At 38.0% G+C, this 23,634-nt stretch overlaps 1 protein-coding gene across 1 annotated transcript in view; it reads right to left on the bottom strand.

Annotated features, from left to right (window-relative positions):
• dally (division abnormally delayed protein) overlaps nt 1-23,634 on the bottom strand; it is a 222,212-nt gene that overhangs the window by 49,987 nt on the left and 148,591 nt on the right. Inside the window, exon 5 of the mRNA XM_031970315.2 lies at nt 13,865-14,148. Within this exon, the coding sequence (XP_031826175.2) occupies nt 13,865-14,148 (284 nt within the window). The remainder of the gene's footprint in view (nt 1-13,864; nt 14,149-23,634) is intronic.

Here is a 23,634-nt window from a genome sequence, read left to right on the forward strand (position 1 = left end):
AACCGCGCGTCATTAAGCCGTTCCGTCCTATTAAATCGTCCGACCCGTCCTCCAATTAAAAACCATACACTGTCAATCCCGTAAACGCGCGAACCGGTGTGTGAAATCGGTCGAAGATCGCCGCTCGGCGGCGAACGGGGGGAGGGAAAGTGTATGCGTAACACGGGACGCGCACCGGATACGGTGCCGGTTTTTAATGGAAAACAACGATCGGAAATCGAGGATGAGTAATGGCGGGAAAACGCGAGAAAAACGAGGCGACCGCGGGGAGAAAGGAGTTCGCGGAACACGATAAAAGGAAAGATGAAACGGAGAGGCTCTTCCGCTTGTCGAGTGGGAATTGCGTTGATAATAGATTGATGTACCGGTTACGATCGTCGGTTTGGTTTTGGTTTTGGTTTTTTCGGTTTGGGATCGGTCGGGTTTGGTAGATGATGTTGATAATGGAGATGTTGGATGGGTTAGAAGCATTGGATTCGTTTTGGTTTTAGTGTTTTCGGTTTGGGATCGGTGAGGTTTGGTAGATGGTGTTGATAATAGAACTATTGGATTGATTTTGGTTATATCTTTTTGTTCTGGGATTGAAGGGATTTGGTAGATGGTGTTGATAATAGAATTATTGGATTGGTTTTGGTTTTATCTTTCTGTTTTGGGATTGATGAGATTTGGCAGATGATGTTGACAATAAAATTACTGGATTGGTTTTGGTATCGACGAGATTTGGTAGATGATGTTGACGATAGAACTATTGGATTGGTTTTGGTTTTATCTTTTTGTTTTGGGATTGATGAGATTTGGCAGATGATGTTGATAATAGAATTATTGGATTGGTTTTGGTTTTATCTTTTTGTTTTGGGATTGATGAGATTTGGTAGATGATGTTGACGATAGAACTGTTGGATTGGTTTTGGTTTTATCTCTTTGTTTTGGGATTGATGAGATTTGGTAGATGATGTTGACGATAGAACTATTGGATCGGTTTTAGTTTTATTTTTATTTTAGGGATGGGTGAGATTTGGTAGATGACGCTGAAAATAGAATTATTGGATTGGTTTTGGTTTTAGTTTTTCACATTGGGATCGGTGAGATTTAGTACACGATGTTGACAATAGAGCTATTGAATTGGTTTTGGTTTTATTTTTATTTTTGGGATCGATGGGATGTAAATCCGAAGTTATTTTGATACATTGGAGGTGGATGTTTTGAGAGAGAACTGTCTTCAGTAAGGTGAATATGGTAATAATGAATTTTAGATCTTCACATTACAATATTTACGTTAAATATTGAATATAAATTTTAATTTTAACTGGCAAGGTCTGAGTACATGGTTCTAATTAGAACTTAAGAATTTTAATTGAAATAAAAACAAATTTCAAACAATCCTTATCATTCTAATATAACACACATATATTATATCACATCTTACTATAAATTTCACCCCATAACATTACACTATCAATATTAAAAATTACTTATTCTAATTAGAATGTTCAAAAAATTGTTGAACCGTAATCTTATTATTCTACGAGAAACACATCAATTACATTGAACAGGTACTCGGTAGTTCTAGCGTTAATTAACTTTACCAGGATTAGACGACGCAAGACGTCGCGTGAAATTGATTAATTTTTGCAAGGAAATTTCGAGCGGAAAATTCCTGTTACCCCGTTGTTTACTTAACGCTTCGGTTGCCACGGTTCGTGGCAAAAAGTATGTAGGCCACCGCCGCTTCAAGTGCTGCGTACTTGTACAATCGTTTCCTTTTGAACAATTCGGCTGCAGCAATTTCGAAGTTACGTAAGTCAAAGGCCGAAAGAACGATCGAACTTTTGGGTCTAAAGGAAAATACGCCTAACGAGGTAACACCACGTCAAAAGCATAACTCCGAATGAAAAAAATGAAACTTTTTCAACTTCAAGTTTCCTCTGGGAAAAATCAAATTCGAAGGATCTATTAATTATCGCATATACAATTAAATACTTCGTGAAACTCTGATTATCGCGAGGATGATTTCTAGACTAATTCAACAACAACTATTTTGCTGTTATCAACGTATTATCTTCAAATGAAATTTCTTGAAATAAAATGAAAAATTTTGTTTCTTCCATATTGTCGGTAGCAAAATATTACAGAATTAACGAAATATTACAGGTTAACGATAAAAGCAATTGTTTATCTTTCAATTTAGAATCACAGATTTTATATTACTTGAATTTCTCAGTTATTCTTATCCTTCGATGCAGTCTGCATTATTTCAGTGCGAATAACTCGCCGATGTCCGGACGCTTTTATGCGATCATTTTATCATCCGATACCATTTCGAGCATGTGCACGCGCCCGACCGCAAAACTTTTCAAGTCGGTTCCGCGGAACGCGATAAAAATCTGTGTTAATATGTAATACGTCATCGACGACACGACGAGACTCCTTATATTCGTGTTCCGCCGGACGGTTAACCTATTTTGCGTGTTATTCCGCGATTTTCCGTTTTGTTTGACCCGGTTGCTCGACTTTTCGGCTGCTCCGCGTCCCACATACCGCGCTTATCGATGGCGTTTTTTGCTCGTCTTTCAATTATGCCGAATCGCCGCATCCGCAATGCGGCAGCCGTTTTACTCGCGTTTATATACATTTTATTATTAATTAGAAAACTTCTCGCGGCGATTTTACGATGATATCCACCATAAACTCGGTAAATAATTGTACACCGCGTCCTCGAATCTCTCCGGATCCTTTATTTGCGTTCGCGCACCGCGAACGGGGATAATTCCGGATAAATACACGCTTCGGAAATCTGTCGCAATTTTATCGTGCACCGATTTTTTCTACGAAGCAACTAATCGCGAATGTGTCGGGTGTTTCGCATTCGATAGCACGATTTTGAATAAAGTGAAATGTTCTGTAGAAATTCTGTTATTTGTCTCATTTTCGAGGCGCGGTCAATATTTTAACCCTTAGAACGGATGGTTTTGTAATCTATCAGCAAATGCAACTAATTTTTATCCTCCATGATACGACGCGCATACGCATTTACATGAATACAAATCCGTCGCCGACTTTTGTCAGCTGGAAACGAACCACTCGATCGCTCGCTGAAAGAACATCCTCCGGAGAAACAAAAATGGCGCCTTCCGACGGTAGATTTACGAGTCGATGTCACCGCAATGGGTAGCATTATTTATAATATATAAATGTCTGCGAATAATCATCGTTTAATCGAGTGAATTACAGTAACTCGATTTGTTAATTTCAACGTGTTAATTTCCATTGTCATCGCGATCTTTCGAGTAATCCAACAATGTTATAGTAACGTAATAATGTATATTAGAATTCTTATTTAAAAGATCACCTGCAATTTATTATGAAATCATTAAGTAGCTCATTAATGTATCGAATGGACAAAGTGTCACTCACGGCAATCACCTAAATGCCAATCGTACATTAGTAACAACCGGCAATTATAAAAAGTGGCTAGCAACGGAAGACTCGATTACATTTTAATCATGAAATTACATTTTGTCCGACTCCGGGGTATAAGTGGCTGCGAGATGATTGGACTGGGAACGAAAAAGTAGAAATGGCGAAATTTACGTTGGCACGTTATGCACGGTTCCGGATGGTTCCAATGCACAGACACTCCGGCATTAATAAGAAATGATACTTTTGCGCGGTGCCGAGATAATCTCATTCCGCAGCGGCCGCTATTAATAGGAAATGACAATTTTGCGAGGGAAACGGGGTCAAACTCGGTAAGTATGAAAAAGTTACGAACTTTGATACAACGTACCGAAGAATTCGGATGATGAGGGGGGATTCTGAAGAACGAGTTGCATAAATCAGATGCGAAGATTGTGTATTCGGTATTCCCGTGCCCTCTTATTATAGCACTCCCCGTAATTGCTCAGACACCGAACGAGTATAATTATACTACTGTTGGGTAGTATAACATATAAAAAATAACAATAAAATACGATAAATGGTGTAATAAAGGTTATATAAAATGTACATCGTATGATTATTATGTCATATAAAATGTTATAATAAATGTGATGTAAAATGTTATAATAAATGTGATGTAAAATGTACATCATATGATTATTATGTCATATAAAATGTTATAATAAATGTGATGTAAAATGTACGTCATATGATTCTTATGTCATATAAAATGTTATAATAAATGTAATGTAAAATGTAGATCATATGATTATGTCATATAAAATGTTATAATAAATGTGATATAAAATGTAGATCATATGATTATTATGTCATAAAATGTTATACACTAAATGTTAATAAACACAAGTAACAATAAAATACAGTACAAATAAAAAGTATATAAAATCTCCGATTTCTAGGACGAGCTTTAATAAAGAAAAATTGGGAAAGTTAATGTTTAGCTTCTGAAATTAATATAGAATATACTTGGAAGCTACAAGAAGAAGGTATAAGAGGAAAGAAAATCCTTTAATAACTAAAAAGAATATTATTTATTTTATTAAAATTGATAGTCAGAAAATATGAAAAAATGGATTTAACCACATTGGCTTCTGAGCGATATAAGGGATGTTATATATTTATAAGTATATTTTATGTTAATATAATTTGAGGTTTACACTCTTTCTCGTGAAAAGCAGAAAATTTTTATCATAAAATTCTTAATAATTCGCTAAAAGGGAAATCCTCGTCAAATTTGAAGTTATATAATTTCAAAGCTTCAATCCTCTAAAACACCATCAAACTTGACGAGTCTCCTCGCGAAACAACTTCAAAACCAACTCCATTTTTCTAAACCCTCCGACTGATTGCTTCCATAAAAAAAAGCCATGTACAATCCTCGAAACAACTTCAACAATTCCATCCGAAAAAAGACTTCCACTTCTGACCGACTAACACTAACTCATCTCGTCCACAGCGAGAGTCGCAGTTCACTCGTCAACAACAAGAAAACCGATTAAAATTTAAAGTCCAGTTAGCCCGGCGAATCCCGTGTTAGCGTCGCGTGGGCGACTTTTGTCCCCTAGCCTTATGACGTCTTTCACAACTGTGCCGGATAAAGTTACTTCATCGCCGATAATTTCGTGGAACGAAAGAATTTCGTGTTTGTTTCGTGTCCACGTTTAGTCTAAAGCGGGGCCCTTGAGTTTCAAGACAAATTTTAATACTTTGCACTCGGAAGTGTGTCATTAGAAATATTTTAAGACTTTCTGATGAGATAGACAGGATACTTTGTGAAACTAACTCGACGAGAAATCATACTTACATTGAAGGACAAAGCTGTTTTACGTCCCAAAAAGTAGACCGCAAATAATAATCTTAACTCCAAAAAATTTTACCTTACTCAAAACTGTACCACCGAACATAAAATACCCGACATCAGCATTTGTTTATTTCCAATAAAAAAAATCGGCGTCGCAAGTGACGGAAGCGTAGAGAAACCGAGAAACCCCGATGTCAGTATCGCCGCGTCACGGACGCAGAAACGGTAGTAGCCGAAAACAGTGGGGGGTTCAAAGTTTGCGACGCGATAGAAATAAGAGGCGAGGAAGAGCCGAACTAAGCACCTAACGCGGGGGTGGGCGTAGGAGCCGGGTGAGACGGCTCGGAAGAGACCGCGAGGGGAGGGCGGCCGGAGAGAATCGGAGTAGCCTGTGAGACGCCGAACCGCCAAAGAGTCTGGCAACGGGAGCAAATGGGCGCCACGACGTCGCCCACTTTTCTCTCTCCACGTGTCTCTTTGTGCTTGTTACACATACACGTCGCGTACGTGCGGGAAGCTTCCTCGTGTACGATGCTAGGAGAGGGACAAAGGAAGACGATCGGACGAGAAAAGGAGAGGAGGAGAGAGGAGATCGGCGAGGGCTGATGCGTCCCGTGAACATGGCCAAACGTCTCGGCTACGAGGTCACCATGTCGCAACATTCTCTATGCTATTTTTCGCCCGGCACCGCGTCTCTTCGCCGCTCCTCGGCGAGCGTTACGCTTCTGTCAATTGCGTTCTGCGTTACGGACGGGGGATTTTCCGGTTGCAGGCGTTTCGTGTGTATCGACTCTCGCGGCGATCTGAGATTTTTGCGGTTAGGGTTGCGTTAACCCTCTGTAGGCTCGTGTAACTGACCCTTTGCACTCGGGAGGTGACTCGTAAAATTATAAAGTTTCATGTTTAATACTAAATTTTGTATAACGCATCATTATGTGGAAAAGTAAATTACTTTGTCTCTTAATTTATTGATTACATTATTTACATCGTCTATATTTTATCAGAGAATATTTCTAGTGAGAAACTTTCGAGTGCAAAGGGTTAACCTTTTGCGGTTCGAAGGGTTTCTCACTTTGAGGTTCACGTCGACGTTAGTTCATTCAATTACAGCTTGACATGACGCTATATTTATTTATTCAAGAATATTTGGGAGGCATTGAAATGTTACCTTTAAATGGTACAATCGTGATACTATAAATAAATACAGAAAAAATTGTTAAAACAGGCAGAGGTTGCAATAAAATAGAATGTCGAGTCTGACTCGATATAGGACTGCTGATTTCACGCGGTAAAACTATGAAATTTGATATTTAACCCTCGAACTGGAATCTTATAATCTCAGATGAAACGTAAAATTGAATCTTTTTCCACGATTGAACACATTGCGTACCGGGTAATTTTCAGAAAACTGAATTGTGCGGATGGCAATTTTCACTGAGGTCAACTTGTAACACTATACATAGAAAAACTCAGATATATTGTTACGTAATATATTTCAAATAGATAATCAATTCGAATCAAATTTTATATTTTCTTCAATGTTGTGCTAATTAGCGAAGTTGTGTAGCTAAGTCTTCATATGGAAACGAGATTTCTCGTTACCAGTACGCAATGTGTTGACCCTTTGAACTCTGTGGGCTCCAATATTGCGCCAGTTATAATATTTTAACGAATCTTAACCAGTTAAATGTGTTTGACGAGTATACGCGTCATCTTAGAACTCTTAATGGTGCTAACTTTTCCAACGATGGATTATTTATTTTTCGAGACAAACATGTAATTCTTCTTCGTTTCGCTTTTGTTTTTCGTCAGGATATATTTTAAGTGCATTTGGCCTGCGTTTAACGAATGTACACTTTATTATTTGATTTTTCAAAGTAAATTCCTTGATACTAAGCTGAGGAATTCGATCGACGTTTCCAGTTTTTCTCAGTAATTCTCTGTTAACTTTATTTCCAGGTGTCTAATAGTTTCGATCACTACTTTGCTGTTCGTTGATACAATTACGAACTAATGGAAACTATAAAACTATAAATTAGGAAGACACCTCTTGCCCCTGTGCTGCTCCGCTAGACATCGAGTCACCTGCCAACTATATTTGCGCGCATTTCGCCCGGCCACTGTCATCGGAACGAATACATACATGTCTTATCATTGTTAGTAAATAGCAGCCACCGCGATGCGGCGATACGAGTATATTTTTTGCTCTGTTCGATGACGTAAATGGGCTAACGAGAATCTTTCTTTATTGGTACGTGGAAGTAGCGCGAAACGAACGAGATTCGTTTAATAGGGATTATGAGCGATGGGTTGATGGATCTTTGAGAATTTGCAGAGAGTGCTGGGCGAATGAAGATGAAGTGGAATTGAAGTTTTGATGAAGCCGAATGTAGATTTAGTATTATTCAGTTTAAATTGATGAAATGTTTGTCGAAGATGAGTTCCGATAAGATGTCCTCGTCGATCAGTTAGTAAAAATGTGAATTTTTATGATGATCCGCCGACTGGTGATTGGTATTTTCATCTTTCTCAACTTCGTAGAAACTAACGAAGCTTAGTTTATTAAATATATCATTATAAAATTCATTATCATCATATCATTATAGAATTCTAATTAGAAGAGACAAAATGATCAGATTATAAAGAAATTATATCCTTCGGTTTCCTTGATTTATTTAATATATTAATTAGTTTAGGAAGTTTCTGTTAATTTTAATCTGCTCATCATTGAAACTGTTATTCAATTATTCGAGTAGCTAACAAGGTTTAATAAATTCCAACTAGTTCCGGGGATATGTAGTGTTCTCTCGAAAGAACAGAAGTGAAATAATACACCGGATTATGCGGGTTATGAAAGAAATTTATTCCCCGGGAAATTCAAATTGCTCGGAAGAACGCCGGCAGCAGCATCTATGTTAATGTCAAAGCGCGATGCGAATTGGTTTCGTTCTTTTTCCGTTGCCGCGCATCGCGGAATTGCAAAACGCGGCTCGTTGAAACACGCGGTTAAAGCTTTTGATTAATACCTTTCCGCGCGGTCCCCGTGCGCGTGTGTAACTTCGTTGTATTTCGAAATTACTTAATAAGAGCGCGTAATCACTTTTGACGTGTCCTGTAAATTTTGGGAATACAAAGGAACTTTAGTGCTCCGAAACGGACAAATTTTCATTGGAAGAATGAACATATTAGAATTAAATCAAACATCGGAATTCTAGTAATAACATTATAGCCATGAAAATATTAAAACTCTAATAGTAATAAAAAATATTGATATTAATAGTTTCGAAACGTAAAAATTGTAATTAAAAGATTGAACATATTAGAATTAGATTAAATATCAAAATTCTAGTAATAATATTATAGTCATGAAAATATTAAGACTCTAATAGCAATAAAAAATATTGATATTAATAGTTTCGAAACGTAAAAATTGTAATTAAAAGAATGAACATATTAGAATTAGATTAAATATCAAAATTCTAGTAATAATATTATAGTCATGAAAATATTAAGACTCTAATAGCAATAAAAAATATTAATATTAACAGTAATAATAAATATTAAGTAGTAACTAAATAGAAAAGATCTATTTGTTAATATATTGATATAACTTCATTAACGTGCAAGTCTCAGAAATAAATTTCAACTTCAGTTGCAAATTTTTGGAAATCGTTAATTTATTAGTGTATTAACAGAAATTCGAGCTGTTAATGAAAATGAAGTTCACTCCGTAAATAATGTTACTACATCAAAGAACAATTAATTAACGACGATTACCTGTTCGGAATATTCAACATTATCCGAGGAGAAACATCAATTAACGGGACGTGAAGAGAAACAAATTGCGTGCAGAATAACTGATCAGTTTCTTTATCACCTGATTAATGCTCCGTCCCGAAATCAGGCTGGAATTTTAGAACAGTGACGCTGAGCGATGGTTTATGAATGACATTATTCACTTTTCCATATCAGAGCGACATTGATGAACCATTATCGATTTATACCGTGCTGAATTAAACTTGATGCCGGACCAAGGAAAATAACCTACGCGGATCAATACCCTGTTCTGTCTTTCGTGTCAGAATTCGAATGAGAAACGCCAAACGATATATTGAAACATATATATCACAAGTTATGCAATCCCACGATTTTTCAATTACTCAAAGAATTGTTCCTCGGTGATTGCATTTTAATTGAACTACGAGTAAAATTCAATAATTTATTCAAGTAGACTTTCCATGGAAATAGTGTTGATAAAACTAAACGAACAGTATTCTCCAAACTAAAAACATGATTCTTCATCTTTCGTGCAATTTTTTACTTAAAATTATCTTCTCGGGTTAATTCATTATTCTCGATTGATTTGATATTTTCTATAGTTAATTTTATAAACTTCGTTGGAGAAATTGAGAAGTCAACTGAGAATAAGCTAGGAAAATAATTTCAAGTTCAAATTCCAAAAGATGTCACTCGACACGTTCGATGGAAACTGTTAATGAAGCTAAACGAACAATATTTTCCAAACTAAAAGCTTTATCTCTCGTGCAACTTTTAACTTAAAATTATCTTCTCAGGTTAATTCTTTATTCTCGATTGATGACGATGAAGTAACTTTATGTTCAAATTCCAAAAGATGTCACTCGACACGTTCGATGGAAACAGTGTTAATGAAGCTTAACGAACAGTATTTTCCAAACTAAAAGCTTTCCTTTATCTCTCGTGCGACGCATACTTTCATTTAAGTTCACAGATACCGTAAACAAGAGTTTTCAGAAAACATCTGCGGCAGGTGGCAAGTTTCACGATGCACTCCCGTCGAAGTATTGATACAGTTCCAACTTCGTCCTAACATATTCCGCGATTGGCCCTCTGAAATGCCATTATGAAATTCATGTCGACAGTATCGACATGACATTCCCGGCTGCGAAAACTTTGGCCCCAGAACCGCGTGAATGAATTACACCGCCGCGTAACCGAACAAGCGGCAAACAAATATTTTCAATCGATCCCTAGCATCGTTTACCGAATTACCGGTCCGTTCATATTTCACCGTTGAGCAAACGCAAACATGTCCGTGCGTCGCGCACCTAATTCTCGGTTTAGAACGGCATTATAGTTACAGGAAAACACGCGCACGCGTATCGACGTTCGAAATAAAATCACTCGATCGAATGATTCGAGTTAATCACGCAGCGGTTCACGTTTGATCCCGTATTCCATTCTGAAAATGGATCGCGCGTTAATTATGTTACTACGGCGCGCGACTGGTTCGGATATTTTATTGTGCACTGGTTTCCATGGGTATTGTTGTCGTTTTAAAATGTCAATTGATGGAGAAACTTAGTTTGAGAATTTTGTGGTTTGTGACTTCGTGATTTTGAAGGTTTGGAGGTTTTGGAGGTTTGAATATTTGAAAGTTTGAAAGTTTCAATGTTTGAATGTTTTAAAGTTTCGAAGATTGAATGTTTGAAGGTTTGGATGTTTGAAAGTTTGAAAGTTTGAATGTTTGAAAATTTTAAAGTTTCGAAGTTTGAATGTTTGAAGGTTTGAATGTTTGAATGTTTAAATATTTGAATGTTTAAAAGTTTCAACGCCTGAAAGTTTCAACATTTAAAGGTTTAAAGTTTGAAATTTAAAGGCCTAAAAATTTGCAAGCTTAAAAATTTGGAAATCTAAATATATGAAACGAATGTCGTGTCTGAAAATTTAAAGGTTTAAAAATTTGAAAATTGCGTGATATTTAATAGAAATCGACTAATACTGTTCATAACACATCATTTCTACTATTCATAAATGTAAGCTCGACGAATAAACTTTTGAAATCGATTACCTTGGAAATATACAATTCTATCGAAAATTCTACACTACGATTCGTAATATTCTTTCAGCAGAAATTCATAAAATACGTGACTATTCGAATAAAACCGAATGCTGTGTCTGCCTCTGCACAGAACAAAGAGTAAATAATTAATAGGTTGCGTTGAAATTCACTTCGCCATATTACTACGGCATTTTTGCTTTTTATTTTCGGTCAGACCGTAGCTGGAGCTCGAAACAAAAATTTGCTTTGTCGAGGGTGAAATATTGTAGCTTACGCTTCGCGTTTCTCGCGTTCCATTCTGTACTTGGCTTGACAGCTTCCTCTGCCGAATTTGCACGCGTTTGATATTCATGCTTGTCACTCACGATGTCCGGATCGTTGTTCTCCTAAATAACGTTCGTACGGTGCGTTTGAATTTCCGTAAAAATATGATTTCCTTCGGCCTGTCTAACGCGTTTATCTACCTACCATGATTCTGAATAATCAAATAAATCGAAACAACGATTTTATTTAATTTATATGTTTAAGATACTTCGATGTAACCAGATGGAAACTAATTGAATTAGAATATTATTAGGAACCAAACGTACTTAGCAAATTATCTAAGAATTTCTTTCTTCTATCAAATGAGTAACTCTATGTAAATCTTTAATTAAAACATATAGATTTCAAACTTCCGAAACTCTAGTTATACAGAAATATTATCATTAATTAAAACTCCATATTTCCTACAAAATTTTCATAGTTATGAAGTCCACAATATAATTTAGTTATCCATTATAATTAAATATCTATTGAAATAATTCGAATATTTTTATTTCATCAAAACAACGAACAACATACGAAAACAAACCACGTCGTTCTACAAGCAAAATCACACAGAACTTAACAAAATGAACAATCTACTTCCACCAATAACTTCCAAAAAAGAAAACAGTTCTAATCGACATCGAATCCAATTACACTTTTCAATTCACCACTTTTCTCACGCCTCTATTCCCCAGAAAACGCAGAATCAACTAAACAAAATGAACAGCCTACTTCACCAATACTCCCCAACAACAAAACAACCCCAAGCAACCTCGAATTCAATTACACTTTCCATTTCGCCACTTTCCTCACGCTCCTATACCCCAGAAAATGCAGAATCAACTAAACAAAACGAACATCCTACTTCCACCGATACCCCCCAACAACAAAAAACCCCTAAGCAACCTCGAATTCAGTTACACTTTTCATTTGGCTACTTTTCTCGCGTCCCCATTTCCCAGAAAATGCAGAATCAACTAAACAAAATGAACATCCTACTTCCACCGATACCCGCCAAAAACAAAAAACCCCCAAGCAACCTCGAATTCAATTACACTTTCCATCCCGCCACTTTCCTCACGTCCCTATACCCCAGAAAATCCATAAATATCCACACCGCGTTTCGCGTGCACTCCCCCGGCGCGGCTCGACCGCAACGACTTAGAATGCGCGGAACAACGCCGGAAGTCCGAGGAATCAGTTCGAAAGTTTCGCGTTCGCCGTTCCGAGTTCCCATTAAACCGGGGGGGGGGGGGGGTCGGTATTGCGAATTCCCGATCGTCCCTGCGCAGGGAAACTATCGAGGAACGCTCGTCCCCGGGATCCCGGAGTCTGGTCACGGGTTGCAAATCTCGTCTAGGTTCCTGTTCTCCTCCCGCACTTCTGACGCAGCTCATTTTTCCCCGATATGTCTACCGAACGCGATTTTTATCTCGAGCTGAAATTGTACACCGGTCGCTTGAAACGGAAAGGAGAGGGCTCTAGAGAAAGAGGGGGAGAGAGAGAGTAAAAAAAGTTGGTAAGGAGTCAAGGGGCAAAGGGGAAAACTGCGTACGTGCCTTGAAATCATTCCTCGGCGATGACTCGATCATCGGCCGCGCGCCGCGCATATTGCCGATCGATTCGCTAAACCGTCGATCGTTTTCGAACGCTGAACCGATTTATCGATACCTTGTCGACGCGACGCACAGTGAGGCTGTTCATAGGCGAAACCTTTAAATTCGATGTTGCATAATGAAAATCGAGGGTTATCGATGTGTTGCTAAGTAGTGGCTACAAATTGATTTTCAGTTAACCCTTTGCACTCGAGAGGTGACTCAGTCAACATTTCATCTGATATAACAAAATTACCAAGTGTTGTATATAATATTAAGTTTTGTGTAATACATCAATATGTAGAATATTTATATAAAACAGCTTTGTTTCTTAATTTACCTATGTTTTCTCATAGTTCGTTTCAAACAGTGTCTATCTCATCGGGAAGTGTTGAATTTTTCTAGTGAAGAGCTTCCGAGTGCAAAGGGTTAAAAAATAACAATTTCATCGATCAGAGTTGAGAAAAAAGTCATAAGCCAAGGGGTTAAGTGCGACACGTATAGCTTCAGAAGGCTCGAACCCATCGCTCAGTCCAGTGTATCCAGTTTCCATCGGCTTCCGAGCGACTCGTATAGCTCGTTGACGCTCGAAGGGTTAATATCCAATTGGAATTCCTCGAAAAATTCATTGGATCGGCGGAGGGGCGCGAGCGAGTAGGGTGAGCGTCGTCGCGCGACGTTTAACCGAAGTTTTCCAAGGCGAGTGGGCGGCGTTGAGAGCGCCGCGGCTCGTAAAGCTGACTCGTACGTATTTGAATATGATTTTAATGCTTCCGTTCGGTGCGCCGGGAGCCGCGTCGCGTTGCTCGGCCGCCGATAATACTCCTCGCCCTTTTGGGTTTCGTTAAAACCGTGGAATGAAACGGCAAGTGTACTCACTCTCCGACGTGCTCGCCATTCCAACACCGTTTGTCGGGGTACTCCTCGCAGATCGTGTCGGCCAGAGTGCCGTAGAAGGTCCGAGACCTGACGACGCTCGCCAAGAAATTACCCAGCTGCACGTGCAACTGCGTCGGTAATGCTCTATGCGTGACAGGAGGCGCAGCTGCGTGCATCTCGAGGCCGCTCGTCGACGATTTCCCCGTTGCAGCTGCATCCGAGCCGGCCGTAACGGTCCCGTCGCTCTTCGACTGCAGTTCCGGACGGCCGCACAGTTTTTTCACCTGAAACACCGAATCGTAAACCTTTGTTTTAGATTTGCTCTTTTTCACGTAGGTTTTGTGGGTTAAGGGGCTCCTTTGTGGGCTTGGGACGGATCGGATGTTGGCTAGGTAATGGGAATTTTTATGGTTGATACCAAAATTTTGGTTGAGAGATGGAAATGTTTGAACGTTGATTGTAATACAAAGAGAATTTTGATGGTAGTACATAGAAAATTTTTGTGGTAACGAGGTGGAAGTATTTGAACGTTGATTGTAATACAAAGATAATTTTTATGGTAGTACATAGAAAATTTTCGTGCTAAATAGATGGAAATGTTTGAACGTTGATTGTAACACAAGGAGAATTTTTATGGTAGTATATAGAAAATTTTTGTGGTAACGAGATGGAAGTATTTGAACGTTGATTGTAATACAAAGAGAATTTTGATGATAGTATGAAGAAAATTTTGGTGCTAAATAGATGGAAATGTTTGAACATTGATTGTAATACAAAGAGAATTTTGATGGTAGTATGAAGAAAATTTTTGTGGTAAAGAGATGGAAGTATTTGAACACTGATTGTAATACAAAGAGAATTTTGATCGTAGTATGAAGAAAATTTTGGTGGTGAAGAGATGGAAATATTTCAACGTTGATAGTAAAGCAAAAAGAATTTTGATAGTAAGACAAAGAAAATATTAGTGGTAAATACATGGAAATATTTGTACAAAGAGAATTTTTATGGTGAGGCAAAGATAATTTTCAAAGCTTTCTGTTACAAACAAGAAATAAGAAGCAAAGAGTACGGTTTCCAACGTAACAAACGTGAATTGGAATTTTATCTCGATTCGATTTACTTCGTGATCCGAATCGCCCCGGCTTACCCTGCCAAAGACAGTAGCAGCTACCCAAACTACGTATAATCTTCGAGAAACTTGCTTCGGAGAAAATAAAACAATTCACGTACCACTTCTTGAAACTCCAGCTAACATGTGGGTTAAGCAGATCCATTTCCCAATCACCGATCTCTCCCTTCGAAACACATTTCAATCGTAATCCCGATAAATCCACTCTCGCAACTTCCTCCCGACCTTCGCATAGAATTTTATCGACGCGCGGTTTCTATGAATTTATCTCACTGTTTGCAAACTTCCCTCGAAACTGTGTGCTCAACCGAATTTCCTTCGTCCCTACAGCGCTTCCAACCTGTTGGAACTATTACTCGGAGGAATCAAATTTTATTTAATCGCAATCCCTACAAATTCAGAAACTTCCGCCACCTGCGAGCCACGAATTACTTAACTTCTCGAACGTTTATAACGATATCCCGAATAATCCCGTACGAACGACAGGATCTCCGACCCTCGAAGCGTCTAACAGCGGAATAGAGGGATGTACTTTTCAACTTTGAATATTTCACGCGGCGAACGGCCCATCGCGTCGAACGTAATCAATTATTTACGTATCCCCCGTGACTCGCGGCGTGCGTCCGGCGCGCAACATCAATCTCGCTCGAATTCGCGCGCAACTGGGTCAAAATGCATACGCGTTGATCAGGACGCATCGCGATCGCAGAAACAGCACCGCACGGGATCGTCATTCGGGTTATCGTTCGCATCTCTCGACGTCCTAATTACTTTTTAACGCCGGCTATAAAAGGAAATAAGTCGGCGTTGGGACTTCTCAAACCGGCATAATCGTAAAACCGGCCGTCAGGCCTGTTGTAATTAAGACGGCACGCGTGGGCGTGCAAACGTCGCTCTCGGTCCTCGTCGATTTCCTTTTTTATTCCGCCTCGCCCTTCCCCGTTGCGCGCTGCTCTACGCGAGCCTCCTTCGTTCTCGTTATACATCGTTTCTCGCGCGGTTCCTTTTCAACGTTGCGAGTATCTTTACATCTAGCCGAAAGTAATGCGTTCGCCTGTTCTATTCGGGCAGGTTAATGGGACGACGTCACGTGGACGAATGGAAATGTTAAGGTTATGAGAGATTTGTGTATGTGTAATGTTGTGAGAGCGATGTATACTTTTACTTCGAGGGTTATGGAGATAATTGGGACGTTGAGTAACTGAGTTAACTAATTTGCGAAGATTGTGTTTAACCCTTTGCACTCGAAAGCTTTTCACTGGACGTATTCAGTATTCTGCGATGAGATACTGACGAGATAAAGTAACTGTCCTTCTTAATTTATATATGTTTTCTCGTTAATTAATTTCAAAGAACATGTATTATGTTAATATTAAGCTTTGCATGATGCATCAATATTTGGAATATTGAAATGAAATAACTATCCTTCTTAATTTATATATATTTTCTCGTTAATTAATTTCAAAGAACATCGTCTGTATTATGTTAATATTAAGCTTTGTATGATGCATCAATATGTGGAATATTGAAATAAAATAACTATTCTTCTTAATTTACATATATTTTCTCGTTAATTAATTTCAAAGAACATCGTCTGTATTATGTTAATATTAAGCTTTGCATGATGCATCAATATATGGAATATTGAAATAAGATAACTATCCTTCTTAATTTATATATGTTTTCTCGTTAGTTAATTTCAAAGAACATCAATATTCCATATATTGATGCATCATGCAAAGCTTAGTATTATATATAAGACTTTATAATTTTGCAAATCACATCAAGTGGTGACTGAGAGTCACCTCTCGAGTGCAAAAGGTTAACGCTAGATTTACGGGCGTTTATTCTAAACTTTATTCTATTGTTTCTAGAAAACTAGTTCGTCTATATAAATTGCGAAAATTATAACTTCAAAACCAGACTATAGCAATGCGTATTCGCATAATTCTACGAATCGAAATCGACTTGAACTGATACTAAATAAATAATTAGAAAACGCAATATTCGTCAATGTGACGGGTTCCGTGAATCTAGTGTTAAAAATGACAATATTAGCATGAATATTCTCTGAATGTTTTACGTGCGAAGTAATTTTAACCCTTTGAACTCTGTAAGCTCGAATATTGCAAAATCTTGGCCATTTTTCCGTATAATTATTCTTTCGTAGCAAAGAAAAGCAGGAACAATTATCAATTATTTGACGTTACAGTTCTTGTATTACACTATTCTCAGCTTAGTTACGTTATTAAACATTTTTATTCAATGTCGGTTACCTTGCATGCTACGATTATCAAGTAACTCATAAGCGTCGGTCATCAGTGACTGGCATGGCGCTTGACGCATTAAATGAACTATAACAATTCGATTCGGTCGTGTTGAATATTACATTCAACGTGTTAAATATATCATACTCCATAATTCTTCCATGCCAAATCGAGCAGCGACTGAGAGGAGCCTACGGAGCGCGAAGGGTTAAAAACCTCCGATCATTTTCACGAGTCATTGTATAGAAATCCCGTAGGCAGAACCTTCAGCATTCAAAGACAGCCGCGCGCGGCCGCGATTCTTATGCAATTGCAAGGGCACTAGAGGATAGAAGCACGTCGGCCCGTTAAAACGCATCGCTTTGGCTCGCGTGTTGCTGCGTGCACGGTGCTTTTTCCTTAGCCTCCCACGCGGCAGACGGTTTCTGCCGACGCAAGACGATCTTCCGCCTCCTCGCGCGGCGCGGCGTGGCGTGGCCTCCTCCTCTCTTTTCGTTTCACCTTCGTGGAAGGAAAAGGAGGCGGTCGATAACTCGGGCCCACGGGTTAGACGCGTCACCCTTGACCCGGAATATAAAACGATAATAACGTGTTCCGTTTCTGCGCCGCGATTCAAATGAAGAAGATTAGAAGATTAGGGGATTATCCCTCTGATAAGCGCACGCATACCCGGAGCGAAACGGTCCGCCGGCCGGGTAAGTACTGCCGCGCTGTACCTAAATGTACGATAATGGACCGCCGCGCGGACGGGGACTCGAAACGATTTCGTATCTCGATGGAGTGATGACTCGTGACACGGACCCGCGTGGGAGAAGGATCGCAGGTCGCGGTACCACGTTACCGGCCTCTCGAGATACGTGGTCTCGTTGCCTCGCTCCGAGAGGATTCTTCTTTCAGCGGGATTTTTCGTGCTTAACAATTGAATTACTGTAGTTTATTCTATTAAACGTTGCTTGGAAACGGAAATGTTATGGATAATGCTATATAATGCGGAGAGATTCAACTGGATGAAATGATTTGATATATTTTTCGCAATTTGTGTATTTTGCTCTATGAATTCGTGCGGCCATCTTTCTTTTGGAAGGGTTTTTAACGCGTTGAATGACGTAGGGTCACCGGTGACTCCCAATTGAATTGCTATAGTTTGTTCGGTTAAAGGTTGATTATTTGAAAACGGAAATGTTATGGATAATACTATATAATGCGGTGACATTCAACTGGATGAATATGCGATAATAATAATGCAATGCAATGAAATGATTTAGTATTATATTTTTCCCAGTTTGTGTATTTTGCCCTATGAAATCGCGTGGCGCTCAACGTGTTAATGATTCTTTGTATTTATAGCAGTGATCTGATTGATGATTTTGTACTCGTGATTGTGATTTTGAGGTTTGTGGAATTGAGACTTGATTTTGGTAACTGATTTTGTGTTTGTAATGGTGATTCTGATTTTCGTGGTATTCGTTTCTGATTTTGTTGTATTGATTGGGGTTTGTGTAATTGAGCTTTGATTTTGTAGTGTTGATTTTGTCTTTGTAATATTGATTAGATTTTATGGTATTAATACATGATATTGTAGTATTTTATTTTAACTTTTTAATACTGATTCTTGCTTTTGTAGCATTGATCTTTGATTTTGCAATATTGTTTTTGTCTTTATAGTACTGATATAGGAAGAACGAACCAATAGGTAATAGTTAAAAGTATTTTGTAATTATTCTTGTCTTCTGTAGCTATCTTTTACTGTTGAGTTGCACAGAGAAATCTATATATGTACATATATATAATTTATAACGCACATGAAGTAAGGAGTATCTATATTTTAATTTCGCCCGGAAAAAGTGGCACACGCGTCGCTTTTATGAATATTTATATATAAGTGACGGCAGTTTAAATATATAACGAAGCATTTTTCAGATACGCCCGATGTTGTCGAGAAATTAAAAAATATTCTCATGACGCGGACAAATGAGTCTACCGCCGGAGCGATATAAATTCATGTTACGTGTCGGGAAACTTTCAACCTCTTGAAATGCGACAGTCTGAACTATGTTTCATACTTAGAATGATTGTTTGCATTCATCTTCCTTGTATTTCATTATTTTTATCTGTTTCTTTGGCATATCATCAAGTTAATATAAACTGCGAGCACGTGTCGAACAAACTGCTACAATCCTAATCTTCAAAAAACCCGAAAACCGTTTTTCATCAGTCACGAAATCAAATGAACTTCCAATCTTAAATAAGCTTTCGAATTCCTCTCCAAAATTCAATTTCTGATTCTCTCACTTTTTAACCCTTAGCACTCCAGGGTGTTTTGTAATCTATCAGCAACTGCGACTAATTTTTATAGTATTCCCAGCGAAAATGAGAAATGCTATAACATTTCTTCGATCTTTTATTTTCCTTAGCACAAAATTTGGATGTGTGGAAAATCGAATGGTTTTAGGGTAGTTTCTTTAAGATTCATTGAAATATTTAATATTATAAGGGGTGCAATATTCGAGCCTACAGGGTTCGAAGGGTTAAAACTCTATTTAGTTTCCTATACAGTGGACTCAACCTCACTATCATTCTCAACTAAACAACCAAAACACAAGCTTCCAAACCTCAACCCTCCACGGACACCTCCAACTCCCAATCTCCTTCAATCCTCTCAAACCCTTCTCCACAACGACCACCACCACAATTTCCAAACAATCCAGACATCCCAATAACCTCACGCAACAATCTCCACCTTCAAAAACCAGAACAATCGACCAACTAACCCTCGACCGCCCAGAAATATTCCAAATTACCGGCGATCGACACAAATATTTTATCGTTAATAATTTATTAAGAAAAAAAAGAATTTTGATGCTTGTTTTATATCTATGCTTCCTCCAAAGCTTAACGATTCACAATAGAAAAGCAATTAATTTATGTTTAAAGAAAACTAACACTTAAATTTTTCAAATCTGATATTCGATCAGATATTTTTACTTTGTAGGTCAAGGGGTGAATATCACAACAATATTACAAAAATAACAAAAATAACACTAAAACTGCCAAGTCGCTTAAATTACATTGCTCCATTAGGTTAACTAACTAATTATTAGGAAAAAAGAATTTTGATGCTTGTTTTATGTCTATACTTCCTTCAAAGCTTAACGATTCATAATAGAAAAGCAATTAATTTACATTTAAAGAAAACTAATACTTAAATTTTTCAAATTCCATAATCGATCCGATATTTTTACATTGTAGGCCACAAAAATAACATTAAAACTGTTAAGTCGCTTAAATTACATCGCTCCATTAGGTTAACTAACCAAACAAAGCTAAAACGTCCAGAAACAGCATCAAACTCAGCACCCTGTCACCCTCGAAAGGTGTCTCTCGAAGAACACCGCTCTCGAACACCAACGGTCCATTTAATTGACATACCTCGCAGCGACATTCGGTATAATGGAAATAATTGTCCGCGGTATCAAGCTGATTCCCAATAATCCCCAGACGCCGCGGAATCAGAACTTTCTCGTTACGCGTCGAAAATGGAAAAAGAAAGGGGGCAGAAGGGTGAGAATCCAGCGATATTCTACTCGTTTGCATAGTTGCGCGGTGAATGATCGATACCGGGATCGATGTTACCGCGAAATCAGACCGAGAGGGGGGGGGGGGAGGCCGGCGGCGGTATCGATAACGCGATTTCGATAACGAGACGGGGCGGGTTGAACGAACGAGGCCGACACCGGGGGTGTAACGGCGCAACGTGCTCGTCATTAACGGCGGGGGGATGCCCACGTGAAATCTTACTGTTCACGGGTAACACGATATTTTTTACGTGTTCCGTCGGTGATTCGTTTAGTGGCTCTTCTTTTACTTCCTTCTTCCAGCCCGCCCCTCGCGGCCTTCCGCTCGGCGCGTTGCCACCTACACCGACGGCCCTCGCGCGGGCTGAGTCACGACTGGCTGCTGATCGAACCTCTGCGGACTTCGGTTCGTTCTGTCTGTTCGTTTCCGAGCGGCTCGGTAATTCGTGATTGTGTTGTCGTTGTACGGTTCATTCGATTAGTCGATGATTTTTAACCCTTCGCGGACGTCGACATTTCGGCGGGACGAAGCGTTCGTGTTTGGAAGACTAAGTCGGGCAAATGATTTAACACTGGAACTACCAGTCAAAATGATGGAGGCATTGAATATTCGAAATGATTCTGAAAATAGTTTCATTTGAGCACTGTAATGAATGTCTGAAGAAACTGAAGATAATCTATTGTTACGATTTTTATAGGAATTGCGTATTAATCGTATTAACACTAGAAATACCGTACCAGTCGAAACGACTGGTTTCGATTCTTTTGTTTAGCAATTATTGATATCTCCGAAGCATTGAATATTCGAAATGATTTTGAAAATAAATAGTTTCATTTGAGCACTATAACGAATGTCTGAAGAAACTGAAAATAATCTATTGTTACAGTTTTAATTTGTATCCCTTTCAAACTTTGCGAAAGAAGTTACAAGAATTTACATTTCTCTTCTGGCAGTTATCTAACTTGTATCTATAGATCTCATAATTTTATTTATAAAATCATTGTATATAATTGTGTCGTTTCTTAAATTGCTTTTTAAGGGAAATGTGTGCGTCAAATTGTAGAAATCGTTAATTATACTTTAATCTCTATGTAATTAGCATATCTATTCAATACTGCATTAACATTCGATGATTTTCTACAATTTTCAAGGTGATTCGAACGAAAATTTCAGTTTGATAAACGAAATTGCTGTAATTAGTATTACAACTGTGAAGCGGTTATTCCACGGGAAGAAGTAAACACAAATTCGTTCATTACCGGCAATTTGTTCGCCCCGATATTTTCAATGATCTAATTATATAGCCGTTTCAAGATTATACAAGCATTGTAGCCTGATTAAGAGAGGAAATAAACATAAAACAGAGACAATGTGCGCCGCACGGCGCGGCGTGCAACATTCGGTATGAATGCGACACGACCGGAGGCCGTAATTGATAAATATTAATGAAATGCATGCGGAGTAACCATTGCTTTCTCCGGCGGTCGTAAAATGCGGGGAAAAAGGGAGGTGTATCAGTCTTTATACTATTTCCCTCGGAAAAATGTATTCCGGGAGATGAAAAGGAATAGTCGTAAACGATATTAAGGAACACGAAAGGCTGAATAGGATGCATACATATTCAATATTGGATGAAAGCTTTATAGGTTATAGAATTGAGAAGGATGAATACATTTCCAAATACACGAGTAGTGCATACTGAATGGGAAAGGGTTCTTTCAGACACTTCAATTCAATTTCGAGGAATAACATTCATTTTTAATTATCTTCAGCTGGAAAAATATTTGGTTCTTATAATTCCGTAGGAAATTCTATATATAGAATTTAAGAGAAAATTCTCCTTTGATCGCTTGAGTTGTATTGTTCGCTGTAAGATCGTTGAATTATGACATTCTGCGACTAATAAATATCAGAGAATATTATACTGTGATAACCGATATCTCGAAACTGAATCTTTTATATTTACAATGTTCCTGGACCAAAACTGACTTTCAATTTTCGTAAATAAAAGCTACATGTTTAGTTCGATAAGAAATAAAATTTTTCACTTAATAACATTTTGTCTGAATATTTTCTGTAAAATCAATGACAGCAAACAGAAAGAGGAGAAGAATGCTAGAACCAACGATCTATTATCCAAATCAGAAGCTTACAATACTGATTTCAAAAGTTCTTTTAACCCTTGATTTCTTTTACAATCCTTTTCAATAAAACAACTTTATAGTTAATAATGTAGTAGAAAAATAAAAGAACTTTATACTTATTCTGCATCGACGTTCTGAAGCTTAAACAACGATAACAAACAACAAATATTTAACTTGCATGAAAAATAAATGACATTTAAGATTCCCAAATTCGGCTAAAAATTTTCAAGAGCTTAACACCATTATACAATGTTTCCAATGAAGAGCTTCCGAGTTCAAGGGTTAACCCTCTATAGTCCGAATTTTTGTTTCTAACTACAAACAAATGTAGCATAAAATTAACAAACATGTAAACAAAAATAAACAATATATTCAATAGTTTTAATAACCGATTAATTGATTCAATAGTTTTAACAATTGATATTAATACAATGACGTTAACGTGAGCGTATAAAAGTTGAAATTAATTCATTACTTAATTTCATTCGCCACTTTGCTATGCAAAATGAAATAAACCAAGATGCCAATACGTTGACATCTAACTTCAAAGTCAGGCCTACAGAAGATTAATAGAAATAAACCATATATATTCGCCGAATTCGGTTTACAATCCTCATCAAGAATCCAACACGAAAAGGGTTAATTCCTAGCAAC

The sequence above is a fragment of the Nomia melanderi genome, chromosome 5 (genome assembly GCF_051020985.1).
Source record: "Nomia melanderi isolate GNS246 chromosome 5, iyNomMela1, whole genome shotgun sequence".
Lineage (NCBI taxonomy): Eukaryota > Metazoa > Arthropoda > Insecta > Hymenoptera > Halictidae > Nomia > Nomia melanderi.